We start from the raw sequence: 17,162 nt of genomic DNA, 5'->3' as shown, positions 1-17,162 counted from the left end.
AATGAAGAGTGTCAGTCAACAATCCAAAGATAAAGACTAATTCATGATGTTCAGTCATCATGAGTTATAAACAGAGAAAGCATAAGATCATCTGTTAAGGTGTGATTCAGCAATACATAGCCTACATGTTTGTTGCGAAAATAATATTGCAGTTGTTTTGAATCAAATTGCTTTGAGTTAGTAAAAGGGTCAAGAGACTACCTAAAGCAAACCTTGAACACCATGTTTTGTTTTATTTTTTTCAGTTGAAGGCTGTGGCTAAATTCAGTTGTAGTTCTTGTGTTTCTCTTTACTTCAGTGATGTCGATTGTTAACAGCAGATGTTCATTACTAATGTACAATCATAATTTAATTAGTCACTTAATTATCTCATTTACTTTAATCCTTTGAGGATTTGGGATATGACTTGAAGACTTCCGGTTCGATTCTTTGGTGCTAGCAGGAGTTGTAGGTGAGAGGGAGTGAATGAACACCTCAATACCCATGGCTGAAGTGCCCTTGAGCAAGGCACTGGACCCCTGGCGCTGGATCTATAGCTACCCATGGTGTGTTCACTTCTCACTGCTGTGTGTGTGCACTTGGATGGGTTAAATGCAGAGCACCAATTCTGAGTACGGGTTACCATACTTGGCAAATGTCACAACTTTCTCTTTTTTATTTTATTTTATTTATTTTGTTTTTGGTGCAAAAACTTTATAAACACTATAAATAAACCTCAAGAGACACATGAACATATTAAAATAATAATAAAAATCTTGTCATGACCCCTTTCATAGAGTACAATTTCAAAATACATTTTAGCCTGTGTTTTTGTTGCATTTTCAGCAGATGTTTCGAACGCTTCAAAACAATCAGTCACTTTGTAAAGCAAACGTTTCGACTGAGTCAAAGGTTTGAGAAGCTTCATTTCCCCCATCACTGGTGACAGGTCTGTGATTATTTTAATGTCCACCTGCCATGAAAGCAGAAGTGAAAGCATGTGGGATCCATAAATACACTATATCAGATACAAGTGACAGAAGAAGAAATAAGACATCTCTCAGATCTTGTGATGCATCTCAATCAATTTGTAGGCCTTTCATAACATCCAATACTCATAAAAATCCAACTGTATGTTTAATAATGTTTTAAGATGACTGACATCTAATAAAACATAACTTTACTGTTTTCAGTAATGAATGTAGCATGAAGCTAAAATAAACCCCTTAAAATCATAAACAGTAACTATGTATGTATACTGTCAGTGTTTGTTAATATAGCTTTTGCCATCATTTGTGTGTTATATGCTTACAGTAGATGTTTATCTGCATGTTAGCAGTCTTTCACACATATGTTCACACTGAACACCCTGTTCCTGGGTGGAGCTGTTTAGAGAAAGAGGAAGCAGAAATGTGAGAGGAAGATGTGTGTGTTTTAATGATAATTTACATCCATACATTACATATAGTGTATTTCATCAGCTCTTGCTTTCTCTGGATTGTGATATGATCATGATTAAAGATTCAAGAAGACAATCAGGAATGATGTCCATTATCATCATCTTCATCATTCTCTGTCTGATCTCAGGTCAGTTCTTTACTGCTCAAATAGTTGTTATATTATTTAACACATGTTGATTATATAATAACCCAGAACAATTGATCTTGTGTTCGTCAGGTCAGGTTCTGTGTTTTAAAGTGATTGGCTGCTCTGGAGGGAGTGTGATGTTCAAGTGCATGAAGACAAACCAGAGAGACTCTTCTGTTCAGTTTAAAGGAAAGTATTTCTGCAGAAACAGAGACTGTAGGACAGGAATCAGTACTGAGATTCAGCACCGCTGGGTTTATAATGAGAGATTCGCTCTGTATGACGGTGAAAACAGAGGATTCTTCTCAGTGTTCATCAGGAAGCTCAGCAGAGAGGATGATGGGAAATACTCATGTGGAAACAATCAGGAATGGAGTCATAATGTTGATTTAGTGGTGAACAGAAGTACGTATGATACTTTATAACTTACTACAGAAGACTGTTTTAATAAAAATGAACAAAACATGGTGACTGTGCAAGTACACAAATCATGATGCACAAGATTATCTTACAATACAGATTTATAATTTGAGCTGTTGAGTCAGATTATAATGGGATAAGGTCCACTTTACATCATACATGTTATTCCTATTTTACATGGTCAGATGCTGTTTTTCTGGATATATGTCTTGCAGGACGTACATTTGTCTTTCAGATCTGGGGGCCAAAGTCCAAAAGCTAACAAATAAATCAGGACTAAAGCAGTTTAATCAACAACAATTTAAGTTCACGCAGTCTCTCTAAATTGATCCAGGTTAAGTGAGTCAAGATAATTGGATGTTCACGCTTATTCTTAAGCAGACCTTAATGTGGATCATGGATCAAATCAATCCACCATGACTAGAATAGAATAAATATACATTTTGCTAAAACATTTGTTGTTGGACATTGAATGTAGAATTTTAATCCAACATACAAGTGCATTTTTTTATGATAGCTTTAAATCAAATGTAAGCTAATGCTACCCTAATTACTATCTTAATTGAGTTAATGTGTATTCCTCAGTTAATGCAATGGGAATATCAATGCATTCCTATTGGCCTGACAGTTTGTCTGCTCCGGATCAGATTAGTTTCCCAGCATATTTTACCACAGTGACTGTCTGAGCTTGAGCTGTATGGTAAATTTGCTTTATGAAACCAAATCAAGTGAAAATAAGTCCGATAGTAATAAGCCTGACTTATCTGGTAAACCTGTTTTATGAAACATCCCCCTGCTCTGATCACAAGGAACTGTAAATATACCTAAAAACAAGAATGTTAAAAATGAACTGCAAGCAACATGACACTGTATCTGTCACACAGAGATGGAGATAGAGAGACTGAAGTTCCCTGTAGTGCATCTTTAATAATGCTAATAATATTTTAATATTTCTGTGCATGTCTCAATGGTTTATTGAAATCATTTTCAGCCTCTTCTTCTTGTGGGACGTCTGTTATCCGATCTGCATATAAAGGTCAAACAATCACTTTCAGCTGTGAATGTGAACACAAGTTTAAAACACACACCAAAGTCTTGTACAGAGTGAATGGAGATCCTGTGTTTGTGCTGAAGATCTCTCAATCATCACAATCATCTGAAGAGAAGTTCATCCTGTCTGACAATCAGAGAAATCACTTTAATGTGACCATCAGAAACATTTCTGAAGAGGAGCGTGGAGTTTATTTATGTGGAGTGGAGAGAGACGGAGGAGATAAACCACCTTCAGAAACATCAATTACTCACATAACCTTCATTAAAGAGATTGAGCTGAACGTTTCTAGTGAGTTTAGATTCATTTTAATAATAACAAAAATAAAATAAAAACTCTAAATAAGAAATGTAAATCTCTCCTGACTATATTAATAATGCAATAAATCTTGTCTTGCAGGTCAGATATCTTCTGTCCAGGTTGAGGCCTACATCAGTAAATCAGTCTTCATCAAGTGTAAATTTCCAGAAGAATTCAAAGAAAACCAGAAATTCATCCAGAAAGATTCATCACAGGAGATCTCTGTAGAACAGAATCAGTGGATCCGTCATGATAAAGTTAATATGTATGATAACAGCAGTTCAGGAGTTTTGAAGGTTTTTATCAGTGATTTAACTGAAGCTGATGAAGGAACGTACAGATGTGGAGTGAAAACTGCTGACGATCATCTGTTCATGAAGATCACACTGAAGATCAGTCAAGGTAAAGAGTTTCTGTCTGAGTCTGTTTCTGTACAATTACTATCAGTTAAAATGAGAAAATAAGATTTAAAATTCAGTTTTTTTATTGTTTTGTGTATAGGTGATCATTTCCCTGAATCAAGTGGATCAGCTGCTGTTATTGGTGAAAGTGTGAAACTCAGCTGTAATTCCCCTGAGAAACAGCAGTCCATCAAACACATCTGTAAAGAGAACGAGCAGAAGATCTGTCAGAGCATCAGTTCATCAGAGAAGCAGCGCTTTGAGTTTTCTGACAGTACAGCAGGAGTTTTTACAGCGAGCATCAGTAATGTGAGCCTGAGAGATGCTGGAGTTTACTGGTGTGGAGCAGAAACCAGACACCAGCGTCTGACTTCTGTTTCTCTCACCAATAAACATCAACTGACTTTAACCAGTATGTACAGACACCACAAACCATGCAGTTCAGTCATAGATGCATGTATTTCACAGTGTATGAATACATCTCTGTTTTCTTTGACTATCAGTGCCTCCAGTGATCGGACGTGAAGGAGATTCAGTCCAGATCAAATGCCCTTATGATGAAAAACACTCAACAGGAATGTGTCTGCGCAGAGGAACGTGTTTGAGTAAAGAAGTAAAGTATCTGTGTAAAGGAAAGTGTTTCACTAAAGATGCTCAAATTATCATTCGGTCAGATGAAGATCATGTTAAAAACCCAAAGATTTCAGTAAAGGACGACACTGAACTCAATCTCTTCACTGTGACCATGACTGAGCTGAGAGCAGAGGATGCTGGGAAATACTGGTGTGCAGTGAAAGATGTGTTTAATCTTCCCATTGAGCTCATGATCATCAGGAAGAACGGTGAGGATGAATCTCAATGTTTCTGCTCGTTCTGTTCTCAGACTCATCATATTTAATGTTGTTTTCTTCTTCTATTTTCATAGCGATAGTTAACTGAGAATTTTTGTCATGTTGATTTTAACATGATTTTTATCTGAATTTAGCATTTTGTAATTTTTTTAAGGTTAAAGAAAAAATGTCTCTAAACTTAATATGGCAGAACATTACAACTCATTTTCCTGGTTTTGACAGATTTTTTTTTTTTTTTAAATTTCTAACAGTGTGATAATTTTTTGGGGGTGAACTGTCCTAAAAACTGTTGACCATGGAAAACATCAAGCAACAAAAAAACGGCCTGCTACTTTGTGTTTTCACACAATCAATGCATTTTATTGCATTTATTATTATTATTTTTTTTTTTATGTTGTTTACATAGTTCCTCACACAGGGTCACATAAGAGCTTACAGAACTAGCTAATGTACTTTGCCACATTAAAGCCCCATTCACAGCAAGGATGATAACTATAAAGATTCTCAGTATTAAAATATAACAGAGTCCACATCACAGCTATAACGATAAAGGCACAGAGAAACAATATCATCAGAATCACTTTCAGATTATTTTTTCCAGCTAATAAACAATAAAAACATTGACAGCCAATCAGAATCCATTCTGCTGTAACAAGCTCAAGAATTTAAAGCAGCAGACACATGTGCACTTAAACAGAAGATATCATCCTCTGGTGTGGACACTAATATCGTTATCTTTATATTTACTGTTCTTGGTGTGAATGGGGAATAACACTCATTGAACTCAACTGATCTGAATAATGGCACTATTGTCGTCTGTAGAACTGATTTACAGCTGAACTTGCACTTGTTTCATAACGGATTAATTTGATAGCATCAACACAGTTATTTTCCTCTTTATTAGAGTGAAGCTGCTTTGAGCAATCTGCAGGCCTGTTTTAAAAAACACTACAGAAATAAATGTGACTTGAATGAGTCTTGGGCATGAAACTGGAGTTTGACATCTAGTTACTTTCTGCTTTTAGAGGATTTTCTTCAATCACATGTTGAGTTTAACTGGATTAGAGAGTGACTCTTATATTAGAAATCTGTTCCTCTAATTTTATAATTTTCATTGTGTATTTTCAGAAATGACGACCTCTGACACCAAAAGGCAAACACCCCAGGATAAGCCTGGTGAGTCTGCTTCTCAAAACTAAAAGTGATCATTATGATAAATGTGAGCGTCGGATGTTCAACATGTGTAGGAAATATTGTGTTTTTAATTAATTTTTTTAAATTCATTCATTCATTGAGAAATGACCTCATCTGACACTGAAAAGGAAACGGTCCAGGAAACAGAAAAGACTGGTAAGATCCAACAACTCTTTTTCTCTTCTGTTCTTGCAGGTTTGACACTGCTGAAGTCACTATTTCTCTGTTTTACTACCTATGATATCAAATATATGTTCAGTAAGAATATACACAATAATATACTCCTACAACTATTAATGATAACTTCTCAATTATCTCAATAACTTCAACACTGCTTCATAGTTTATATGAGTCCACACTCAGAGTGTTAAATTAACACTGGGGATTTTGCTGTGTGTGTTTGTAGAAATTACCTCGACTGACAGCAAAAGTGGAAAAGACAAGCAAAAAGCAAAGTCTGATTGCAAATAATTTTGAAAAAGTTTCTCAGTTTTTAGCAGAAAGTGATCTAACTATTCAAACATTTGCATCCGTTGTATGTATGTTTCTGAATATTTGTTGATAAATATGGTCTCACCTTGTTTCTCAGTCACAATCTTTTTGTGTGATTTCAGGTTTTTTTGTAATAGTTGTGGTTGCTGTGGGTTTGATTCTGCTGGTTCTGGTTGTAGCCTTAATCTTATTCAAACTGAAACACAACAAACATGGTGAGACACACACACACACACACACACACACACACACACACACTGCTGCACACTCAGTAAATCTGAGCTTTTCTCCCTCTGCTGGTCAGAAATACAGTCATAGTTAAAGGGTTACTCCACCCCAAAATGAACATTTTGTCATTAATCATACTCCCATGTTGTGTTAAACCCCTCAAAGCTTTGTTTGTCTTCGGAATACAATTTAAGATATTTTGGATGAAAACTGGGAGGCTTGAGACTGTCTTACTGACTGACAAATAAATAACAGTATCAAGGTCCAGGAACGTATGAAAAGCATTGTCAAAATAGTTCATCTGACATCACTGGTTCAACCGAAACATTATGCAGCGACGAGAATACTTTTTGTAAGCGAAGAAAACAAAAATGACTTTATTCAATAATTCATCTCCTCTGCATTTCTCCACATCGCCCTAGCACCATTTTATAGAATATCCTCTGAAAACAAACTGTGTAAACTCTTCTCTGTCGGCAAAGAGACAAGGATATGTTTTCTAAGTGTATTTACGCTTTGATTTGAATGAAAACAGTGCATCCTTACAGCGCCGCTGACACAGAACAGTGTATGTCTTTCATACAGTTCTGGACCTTGACAGTATACTTTATTTGCCAGTCACAAGCTCACCAGTTTTCAATCAAAATATCTTAAATTGTGTTCCGAAGTCGAACAAAGCATTTACAGGTTTGGAACAACATGGGGGTAAGTGATTAATGACAAAATTGTAATTATGGGGTGGAGTATCCCTTTAAAATCACTCTTATTTTCTGCATCTCAGATGTTTCTCTTCTTCACACAGACATTATTTCATCAAGAGACAGAAGACAGACAGGGGATCATGAAATGGTGAGTTTCAGAACTATAATCTACATCTCAATTTGTGAAATGTCTTAGCTGAAACTATGTGCTTCTTGTTTTGGAAATTTCACTTCTTACAGACTCAAGAAGACGCCAGGCGCCATTCAGATCCTGAATCAAATCCTCTCTATTCAACAGTCCAGTCACCCACAATCTCCTCTGATTCACAGAATCCACTTTACTCCACAGTTCAGTCACCCACAATCCCCTCTGATGGGCTCCTGTACGCTGCTGTCAGTTTCCAAAATCATGAAGAGTCTCTCAGTGAAGCTTCTGTCAGATTCAGTAAAGAGGAGACTCACTGTGAATACGCATCTGTCAGTCACAATATCTCGCCAAATTAATATTACCACTGGATTGTTGTTTTTATACACAGCGAGAAGCAGTCACTGAGAATGACACAATCATTCAGTTTCATCAAGCAAGTCATTGAGCAGTCAGTGACATCTACAGGTCAGTGTTGGAAAAACCTGAAATGTTTCTCTGTGACTGAAGAGAACATAACTCCTTACCCTTTATTCACACTGCACACGTCTGCGGTGCATTACGACTCCAACAAGGTTTAGTTTCATCCTTCACATGGTGCCAACTCACACCAGGAGCACTTCAGAAGACATGCAACTGGATTCACGAGACATCTTGATTCGCCTGTCTGTCAGTGTTTTTCTTGATTTTTGAGTTCTACCATGGTTAAGTTGGCTAAGTAGTGATGTTTTGTCCAGTTTAATTGTGTTTATTGTTTAATTTATTGCTATTGTTCTGCTTTGTTGTCCTGTAGCCTACACACAGTCAATACACTTAAAGTTCAGTTATGTGTGACAAGGATGAAAGACGTGTGTTTTAGTCTGCACAGGACGTTTATTTTGTATTCGAACTGTAGACTAGGCGCCTATCTTTAGCGAAGCAGCATGGATAGTCACTTCTGGGACGCTTCAGCTCTGGTGGCCGTGACGGAGCCATAACCCACTGCAGACGTGTGCGGTGTAAATAAGAGGTTTTTATAACCCGCTGCAGAAGTGTGCGGTGTAAATAAGAAGTTTTTATAACCCGCTGCAGACGTGTGCGGTGTAAATAAGAGGTTTTTATAACCCGCTGCAGACGTGTGCGGTGTAAATAAGAGGTTTTTATAACCCGCTGCAGACGTGTGCGGTGTAAATAAGAGGTTTTTATAACCCGCTGCAGACGTGTGCGGTGTAAATAAGAGGTTTTTATAACCCGCTGCAGACGTGTGCGGTGTAAATAAGAGGTTTTTATAACCCGCTGCAGAAGTGTGCGGTGTAAATAAGAGGTTTTTATAACCCGCTGCAGACGTGTGCGGTGTAAATAAGAGGTTTTTATAACCCGCTGCAGACGTGTGCGGTGTAAATAAGAGGTTTTTATAACCCGCTGCAGACGTGTGCGGTGTAAATAAGAGGTTTTTATAACCCGCTGCAGACGTGTGCGGTGTAAATAAGAGGTTTTTATAACCCGCTGCAGACGTGTGCGGTGTAAATAAAAGGTTTTTATAACCCGCTGCAGACGTGTGCGGTGTAAATAAGAGGTTTTTATAACCCGCTGCAGACGTGTGCGGTGTAAATAAGAGGTTTTTATAACCCGCTGCAGAAGTGTGCGGTGTAAATAAGAGGTTTTTATAACCCGCTGCAGACGTGTGCGGTGTAAATAAGAGGTTTTTACACTGCACACATGTACAGTGTTACAGATTTGACACTGCCACAGGAGCTGATCACAGTCTTGACAAAGCTTGTGTTTATACCAGCTGTGTCTGCTGCACAGTTCTGAAGGCCTTAAAGTGTTTGATGTCAATTGATATTTTGACTATTAAACGTTTGAGGTAGAATCACAGTTTAAAGATCTAAAACAAATTAGAGTAAGCTTCAATAATAGCTAAACAAATATTAAATGACTTTATTAGAAATTTCTCACTAGAAATAAGATGTTTACTAATAAACCCAGCATGACCCCAACTGGGGGTCAGACAATCAAAAAAGATTTAATCTTAATAACTTTTTCAAATACATTTAAAACTAGTAGACTACATAAGTTCAGCCATCAAATACCAAATTCATTTGGATAAACATTATAATTTCAAAGGCAAATCCACATTAATATGTAAGGGATCAACCGGCTGGATGTACTTTATCCCGTTGTTATATGGCTACTTGCCAAATAAATAAATAATTAGGCGCGAAATATTGATTTGAGTTGAAATATTTGAACGCAAAGCTTCCGTGAAATGGGCAGCAGCTGGGTTTGAATGAAACGAGAGCGAGTCCGCAATACCAGGGTGAAAAAGACGAGTTTTAGTATTCTATTAGCTAAACAAACGCAAAGCTTCCACCAAGAAAAAAATAATAATTCAAGCCAAGCAAGAGTACAGCACGGACCACTGTTACCCGGATGAGCTTGTGTTGTTAGCTTTTAGAGGGATAACATATCTCGGAATGTAGCCACTGAGCAATCAAAACCAAGTATTCCACAGAGGCGTGTAATATATATATATTAGGGGTGTAACGATACGCGTATTCGTATTGAACCGTTCGGTACGAGGCTTTCGGTTCGGTGCACGGTACGCATTATGTACCGAACAGTTTGTTGGACTAATTAATTATATTTGGGGAAAAAAAAGTGAAATATAATGTTATGCGTTCAACAAGGTAGCCCAATAACCCAAACGACATAACAGGCAACGCCCCTGACACTCCCGAAGAAGAAAAAAACACCAACTTATATGTTTATGTTAGGCTACTCAGTCAGGCGCTCGCTCACTCAGTACACCCTGAAGGCTCGTTGCAAAATAGCCAATGTGTTTAACAGACCAGAAAAAGAAGATCCTCCAATAACCAACAGGTCTGGTGTTTGGGTGCACTTTGGATTCACTGTAAGCTATAATGGTGATGGCAAGAGAGTAGTGTACTATTTAAAATCATGTTTTACTGTAAAGCACTTTGGATCAGCTACAGTTGTGTAAAATTTGTGCTATATAAATAAACTTTGACTTGACTTGACTAGTGGATAAAAAAACAACAGTCCTATAACAGACAATAGGGTACACCAGCGGGAATAAAAAACAAACAAACAAAAAAAACACCAGCGGAAGTACTTGAAACATGTCCTTAGTGTGTCAGTATCTGGGAAAAGACGAAAAAAAGGAGAAAAATACACGCAACAAACTATCCCCGCAGCCTTTAGACAGACATTTCCAACTGATTCAAACAGGGCAAAAGACATCACCGCGGCGATTGGTACATTTACGTTACATTTACATTATAGCCGCGGATATGAGACCTTACTATTTACCATTCATTCTGTCATCACCATTATAGCTTACAGGGAATCCAAAGTGCACCCAAACACCAGACCTAGTGGTTATTGGAGGATCTTCTACTTCTGGTCTGTTAAATGCATTAGACATTTTGCAACGAGCCTTCAGCGCGTGCTGATTGAGCAAGGGCCTTAGGGGCCGTTCACATATCGCGCCTAAAAACGCGTGGAAAACGCTAGGCACGTCTTTCTCCTCCTTTCCAAAGTGCTCGGGCAGAAGCGCCCCTGCGGCGTCTGCCTTTGCTAAGCAACAATGACGTGCTGCTCTCTCCACGAAGACGCGGAAATTTCAGCAAAAGATAAATGGATTTGCAGCTCTAAAAACCGTTTACAGTAGCTCTGCTACTAAATTTATTTCAAAATTGCAATCCATATACAACTATGATCAGCTGTTCCTTCATCTTGGCTGAGCTTTCAATGTTGTTCCGGGAAAGGATGAAGCTGATTGGTTAGTTCTTGTCACATGACCCGCGGTGTGCTTGCGGCATTCTGAAGAGTTGAGATGTTTTTACATTTTGCTGTATCTAAAACGTACCGAACCGAACCGTGACATCAGTATATCGTATCGAACCGAACCATGAATTTTGTGAACCGTTACACCCCTAATATATATATATATATATATATATATATTAATCTAATAAAATTGTACAGTACACTCTGGTTTGTGATTTTCCTTTCTGTGGTGCTTGGCTGTGTTTTATTGTAACAACTCAATTAAATTTAAGGTTTAATCAAGTAGGTGAGGCAAGGATTAAGCCGATGTGGAAAACGTCTTTTTCTCCAGCATCTTAAACTAGCATATTTCTGGACATTACATGTGTTTTACCTGCTTATTTATTAACTCTTGATTTACTTACTTCTTTTTTTCTTTTCTTTAATTCTGAGAATATAGTCTTAGAAGGTAAAAATATTCTATATATATTATTTTTTTATTTTTTTATTTAGTTTGTTTTAATTCACTTTATACTTTACTAATTCATTTACATTTTATTACATTTAATGAAACAGTTTGTAAACATACTCTATCACCAGGAAAAAAAATATATATAAATAAACAGCATTATAGTATTATGCCATTGTAACTTTGTGTGTATCATCAGTGCGTTTGGATACATGCTATGGACCAGAACTCTGAATTCGTTACAGAGGGCAAAATGAAGTAGAACACAGTAATATAATAATAGTGTTCCTGTAGCTCAACTGGTGGAGCACTGCGCAAGGAAGCGCAAGGTTGGGGGTTCGATTTCCTGGGAACACATGATACGTAAAAATTGATAGCCTGAATGCACTGTAAGTCGCTTTGGATAAAAGCGTCTGCTACATGCATAAATTTACTTAATTTTAATTTATTTATAACACAAAAACCAGACAGACCAGGAAAATGACTTTTACCAAGATGGTTTCCTTTTACTTTTGCAGAAAGGTTGAAATTTAATGTAATATGAAATTAAATAACAATAAACAATACAACTCTATAAAGCAATGGATTTGTCTCTTTCTTTTTCCCTTTAAGAAATGTTGAAATGTGAGCTTCTTTGTGGTTACTTGACCTAATTATATCTATTCGTATTATATTTACTTACTTTTATATTTAAATCGTGTTTTTGTATATCAATTTGTTTCTAATAGACAGAGCTGGGTAGATTACTAATGAATTGTAATCAGTTACTGATTACAGATTACATGAAAAAAATTGTAATCAGTAATATAATCTCTTAGATTACACATTTTTGATAACGTAATCTGATTACTTTTGGAAGTGTTTTATCCCTTATTTGATATCACATATATTCAGTTAGCCTAATCTTGTACATTTCTTGAAAATTATATATATATATATATATATATATATATATATATATATATATATATATATATATATATATATATATATATAATTCAGCAAAAAGATCTTATTTTTCAAGTGCAATATAGACAGTTAATACTTACAAAATACTAACACTAATTTACCTCGCTGTTAGAGTTTGCTAGTAACACTGAAAAAAAAAAAAATCTTATGATTTTAAAGCATATTTACTTATAATTAAGTAAATTTAGAAAATCAATATCGAAAAACATGAAATTCACAGCAATACCACTACTAGGTAAAATATTTAATCTAAAACAAACAAACAAACAACAATAAAAAAACAAACACTAGAAGTGAATAAGACTGTATCAATGAAAAACATCAAACAATATAGCTACATTGCGAACATGAATTTTGAAAAAGACTAAACTCACACAGCAAGAACATTTCTATCCATCTCAAACCATTTTGAGTGCAAAGTAACAACGAGGAAAACAAAAACAACATTACAAAAATGTATATTAAAGCGAACTAACTCATAGCAATAACATTGCTAACACAGGACTCAACATTAAGCTTTTAGTAAAAAAAAAATTCACTTGTCCAAGTAAAAAAGTAACTTGTCCAGGAAAAAACTTTTTTTTTTTTTTTTGGGCACAAATTGAATTTATTCTGAAACAGTCTCATCAGTGCTCCATCAGGTATTACTTTAATAAGTATCTTTTTGATATTTGTCTTAAATGGATTGCTTTTACACTTTTAACTTTATAAAGGAAAATATTTTCCTAAACTGATTAAATGTAGATGTCTACATTTATGTTGAATTCTTACATTTTATCCTTACATTCAATTAGAATAATAAGACATTAAGGTTGTTATTATTATTAAAATGAAATCAGTATCAACAAACTCCATCTGTCCAAATGAATAAATTATGTTATTAGATTAATGTTTTACTTTTTTGACATAGAAAATATGAAATGTTGGAAAAATACACTGAAACTTTTAAATATGATATTGATGGCTGCCTTCCCCTCCATTTCCCTTTTATCTTGTTGCTGATTTCTTCTGTGCGCAATTCTGACCCCCCCTCTCCCTCTCCGCTGGAAAAACTCAAATAATCACAAACATATATAAGTGGCAGGTTTGTTAGGAAAAAATATAAACGTAAAAAAAAAGACATTTAGGAGAATCAATGAATTGTGAACGACTTATTACCATTTTGTAAATAATATGTAATCATGTAATCCATAAAAAAGTAACTGATTACGAGTATTTTAAAAAGTAGTTTACTCTAATTACAAGTACTTGAGTTTTGGAATCTGATTACGTAATCCAGATTACATGTAATCCATTACTAACCCAGCTCTGCTAATAGACTTAGATTCAATTTTTAGTTTTATGTAATTTCTTGTGTTCTAATTCACTATAGTGTTTTGTTTAGGTTGAGCTTTGTTTCTTATTAGTTTGGTTGAATTAGAACCTTTAACCCCCCCCCAAAATAAATAAAATACAATTCAAACAACAGATTACTTCAAGTAAAATAACAATTTAACTGAAAATGATACAAACTTGACAGTAATTCACTGTAGATAAACAGTTCTCAGACAATAGAATATTGTGTGAAAAACAAATAGTCCATTGAGTCCAAACGACGAATCCAAAAAATATGACAGTCTTTTGGTATGGTGAAGTGCAAAAGTCTGTAGTGCAACAATCAGCTCTGTACGATACTTAGTGTTGAGGTAACTGCTGAGAAATACCAGGATGATCTCCACTTGTGACGTCAGATAAGGCACTGATCACTCAATGAATCTCATAAAAATACCCTGACCATATCCGGGGGATTTCAATACACAATTAATCAGTAGCATCGGACTCTACAGGTCTCGCAATCGTCTATCAATCCACTCCAAAATCAATCATTTATCACTTTATTTCCACTTAGATTTCACTTGCAATCTTCCCACATAGCAACATTGTGTCGGCCCAGATCCGGCCCACATCTGGCACCCGTGGAAAGATGATCTGGCCCACATGCAGCGTGGAATGATGGCCCTTGGGTGGACCACTCCTGTTTGCCAGATTTGAGCCACAAGCAGGCCATAGCAATGCCACATGTCAGCCAAGAGTAAAGAAAGGAACCAGAACTGGACCTTATCTGAGACACATAATCTGTGTATATATTAAATATGAATTAATTTCAGCCTTAATAAGCCTATTAACAAGCAGAATCACTGAAGGAAAGAAAAGAACAGAAAAAGAGATGAGCAGAAACACAAGAACTACAACTGACTTCAGCCACAACCTTAGATGAAATCAATTGAAGATAAAAGAAGACATTACATCTCAAGAGATCTCAGCAGAAGAGGATTAAACAACTCCACAAACAGCTTTACCAGCTTCACTTATTACTAACCAGACTTACTTTATTTCTGTAAGACATCTACAAAGGTTTTTGTTGAGAATTAACAGAGGTTTAACTCTAATGTGTGTCACCATAACAGTGATTAGTGTTTCAATTAGTTGCGCTCTTAACTCTTATTCTATCTTTTGTCTTTTTTGGCTGCTGTGACGGTGTGTTTGTTAAGTTATATAAGTTACATTTCTGTATGCTCTTTTTATACTCTTTTTAATTTATTTTACATTTTAGAAATGTATTTATTAAAATATTATCATTTTAATAGTTTTTATTTTCTGTTTTTCGTCATTATGAATCTATTTTGATTATGATAATTCCTTATATGTAAAGCAGGTTGAATACCCTTGTGTATAAATTTGCTAGAAATAAATCTTTAAACCTCAAACCACAAAAAAGTAAGAACTTAAATGAAGCTACATCATGTAATACTAGGAGTTATTGGCACAAAAATATAGCAAATGTACAAGCAAACAATAGAAACATAACTTTAGCTCAAATTAAAAGTTTATTTTCTTGATTCAGACTTTCAAACATGTCAAATGATGGATTAAAAACAGTATAATACCACCTGTGAGCAATAATAAACAGCTCCTCCCTTTCCGTGGGCTGGTCTCATTAGCTAAAGCCACACACACTTCCTGGAGTATGTCTATGTTGCAGTCCCGCATTTCCAGATAAGGGGGCGATAGAGAGCAAACACACACACTCACACACACACATCCATCTTTTATTACAGTGGTTCCCAACCTTTTTCAACTCGTGGCCCACACAACCAAACACATATGTCTGCGCGGCCCACTGCAAAACAAAATAATAATTAACTGACCCCGCTATTGTTGGGTTAATAACTTAGTACTCAGAAGCTACATTGTTAATTGTATTTATTGAATGAACTAGGGCTGTGCGATATGGACAAAAAAAAAAAAAAAAAAAAAATTTGATCGATTTCTTTGATCAATTTTGATTTTGATCACAATTTTGACGCACATATGCTTGACAGTCATAAATGCATTTAGGATGAATTTTAAACATATTTCCAAAAGAAAACCAATCAGCTTTATCAAAAAGTTGTAACGTCAACAGACATATAAGTAATCAAAATAATCATTATATTAAAGGTGTAACAACATTTATAGACTTACGGCAAAAAAATAAAAAATAAAAATAAAATATAAATCCTGTGTCCAGGGACTTTTTTTCTTTTTTGCCATTCATTGTTCATAGAGTTTATTAATTGTTGCGGTGCCTCAGGTGTTGAAATAGATTTGTTTGTACATTATACAGGTTCACACGTTTGCAGTGTGTATAATACAGTATGTGTAAGCGGTGCAGAAGCAGTAGAGAGAACGCGTTATTGTAAGGCGAAAGCACATTAAAATAATGCACAAGCGTGAATCTCTCTGTTCGCACATAGATTTCCTTTGCTCTGCCACAAAACCAGACGTGCTTGCTCAGATACACGCTGCTCTCGTCCGGAGAGAGTGCGCGCACTTAAAACATGTATCCTCTCTTAAGCTGCGTCCTGTGCACTCACAACTCTCTATGCTCATGTGCTAGATATTAATTATTTTCACATATTTTTATTTCTAGCCTTTTACCGTATGCAGTGTGAACGCTCTGATCCATTAACATGGGCTCGAAAAAAAGGCGCATCACAGGCAGTGTGTGAACCTGGAGTTAGGCATATGACCAGTCTGTTCTGTTCTCGCACTAGGAGTGTTGCATTCCGTTTTGATCGGATAGCATACTGCAGGAGGTCAAGGCTGCGGAAAATCGTGCTATAAAGCTATTTAGAAATCGTGCACGCTCAAATTGTGATTTTATGATGATTTCTATTAATCACACAGCCCTAGAATGGGACTGTAAATGAATAGAAAATAACTCGGGCTGACACCGCTCAGCAAAACGGGAAAACCAGATCCAGACAGAGCTCGGCAGCGGGAAGAAAGTCAGCGGAGCAAGCGCCAGGAGGGAACACAACAGCCATTTATGCATGTTTGAATTTGTGCAGCAAAACTTTCTAAGATAAATTGCCGGTTTATTCTTAAACCAATCGATCAGCAAGCTCGAATAGCAGAAGCACAGTTACAGTTTAATATTTATTTTTTGTTATTTAATTATATATATATATATATATATATATATATATATATATATATATATATATATATATATATATATATATATATATATATATATATATAATTTCTTTTAGTTTTGTATGTATTTTTTGATTAGATAA

At 35.7% G+C, this 17,162-nt stretch overlaps 1 protein-coding gene across 50 annotated transcripts; it reads left to right on the top strand.

Annotated features, from left to right (window-relative positions):
• The first annotated feature begins 1,381 nt into the window (after positions 1 to 1,381).
• On the top strand, positions 1,382 to 12,167 carry LOC127949427 (polymeric immunoglobulin receptor-like). Of its 50 annotated transcripts, XM_052546715.1 has the most exons (15): positions 1,382 to 1,566; positions 1,657 to 1,971; positions 2,978 to 3,328; positions 3,437 to 3,739; positions 3,839 to 4,150; positions 4,242 to 4,580; positions 5,718 to 5,765; positions 5,886 to 5,939; positions 6,398 to 6,490; positions 7,285 to 7,352; positions 7,445 to 8,358; positions 8,443 to 8,526; positions 8,611 to 8,652; positions 8,947 to 8,988; positions 9,031 to 12,167. In XM_052546715.1, exons 1-11 carry the CDS (start codon positions 1,485 to 1,487, stop codon positions 7,706 to 7,708), a joined length of 2,229 nt encoding a protein of 742 aa, XP_052402675.1. In that variant the 5' UTR covers positions 1,382 to 1,484; the 3' UTR covers positions 7,709 to 8,358; positions 8,443 to 8,526; positions 8,611 to 8,652; positions 8,947 to 8,988; positions 9,031 to 12,167. The 50 variants fall into 50 exon arrangements, with proteins under 50 accessions (XP_052402675.1, XP_052402647.1, XP_052402651.1 ...); XM_052546687.1 differs by lacking the exons at positions 8,443 to 8,526; positions 8,611 to 8,652 and adding exons at positions 8,569 to 8,610; positions 8,653 to 8,820 and having other exon boundaries at positions 8,863 to 12,167; XM_052546691.1 differs by lacking the exons at positions 8,443 to 8,526; positions 8,611 to 8,652 and adding exons at positions 8,527 to 8,610; positions 8,695 to 8,820 and having other exon boundaries at positions 8,863 to 12,167.
• Positions 12,168 to 17,162: the final 4,995 nt, after the last annotated feature.

This window comes from Carassius gibelio, chromosome B1, assembly GCF_023724105.1.
Source record: "Carassius gibelio isolate Cgi1373 ecotype wild population from Czech Republic chromosome B1, carGib1.2-hapl.c, whole genome shotgun sequence".
In the NCBI taxonomy this organism is placed as follows: Eukaryota; Metazoa; Chordata; class Actinopteri; order Cypriniformes; family Cyprinidae; genus Carassius; species Carassius gibelio.
Note: the sequence above shows the minus strand (reverse complement) of the source record. Positions and strands in the feature narration are given on the sequence as shown.

Bases quoted from the DNA above. Each gene is read 5' to 3' on its own strand.
- LOC127949427 (XM_052546717.1), top strand. From the start codon at position 1,485: ATGATCATGATTAAAGATTCAAGAAGACAATCAGGAATGATGTCCATT. The intron at 3,740-3,838 runs GTAAAGAGTTTC...TTTTGTGTATAG, and splicing joins CACACTGAAGATCAGTCAAG to GTGATCATTTCCCTGAATCA. The intron at 4,151-4,241 runs GTATGTACAGAC...TTTGACTATCAG, and splicing joins ACATCAACTGACTTTAACCA to TGCCTCCAGTGATCGGACGT.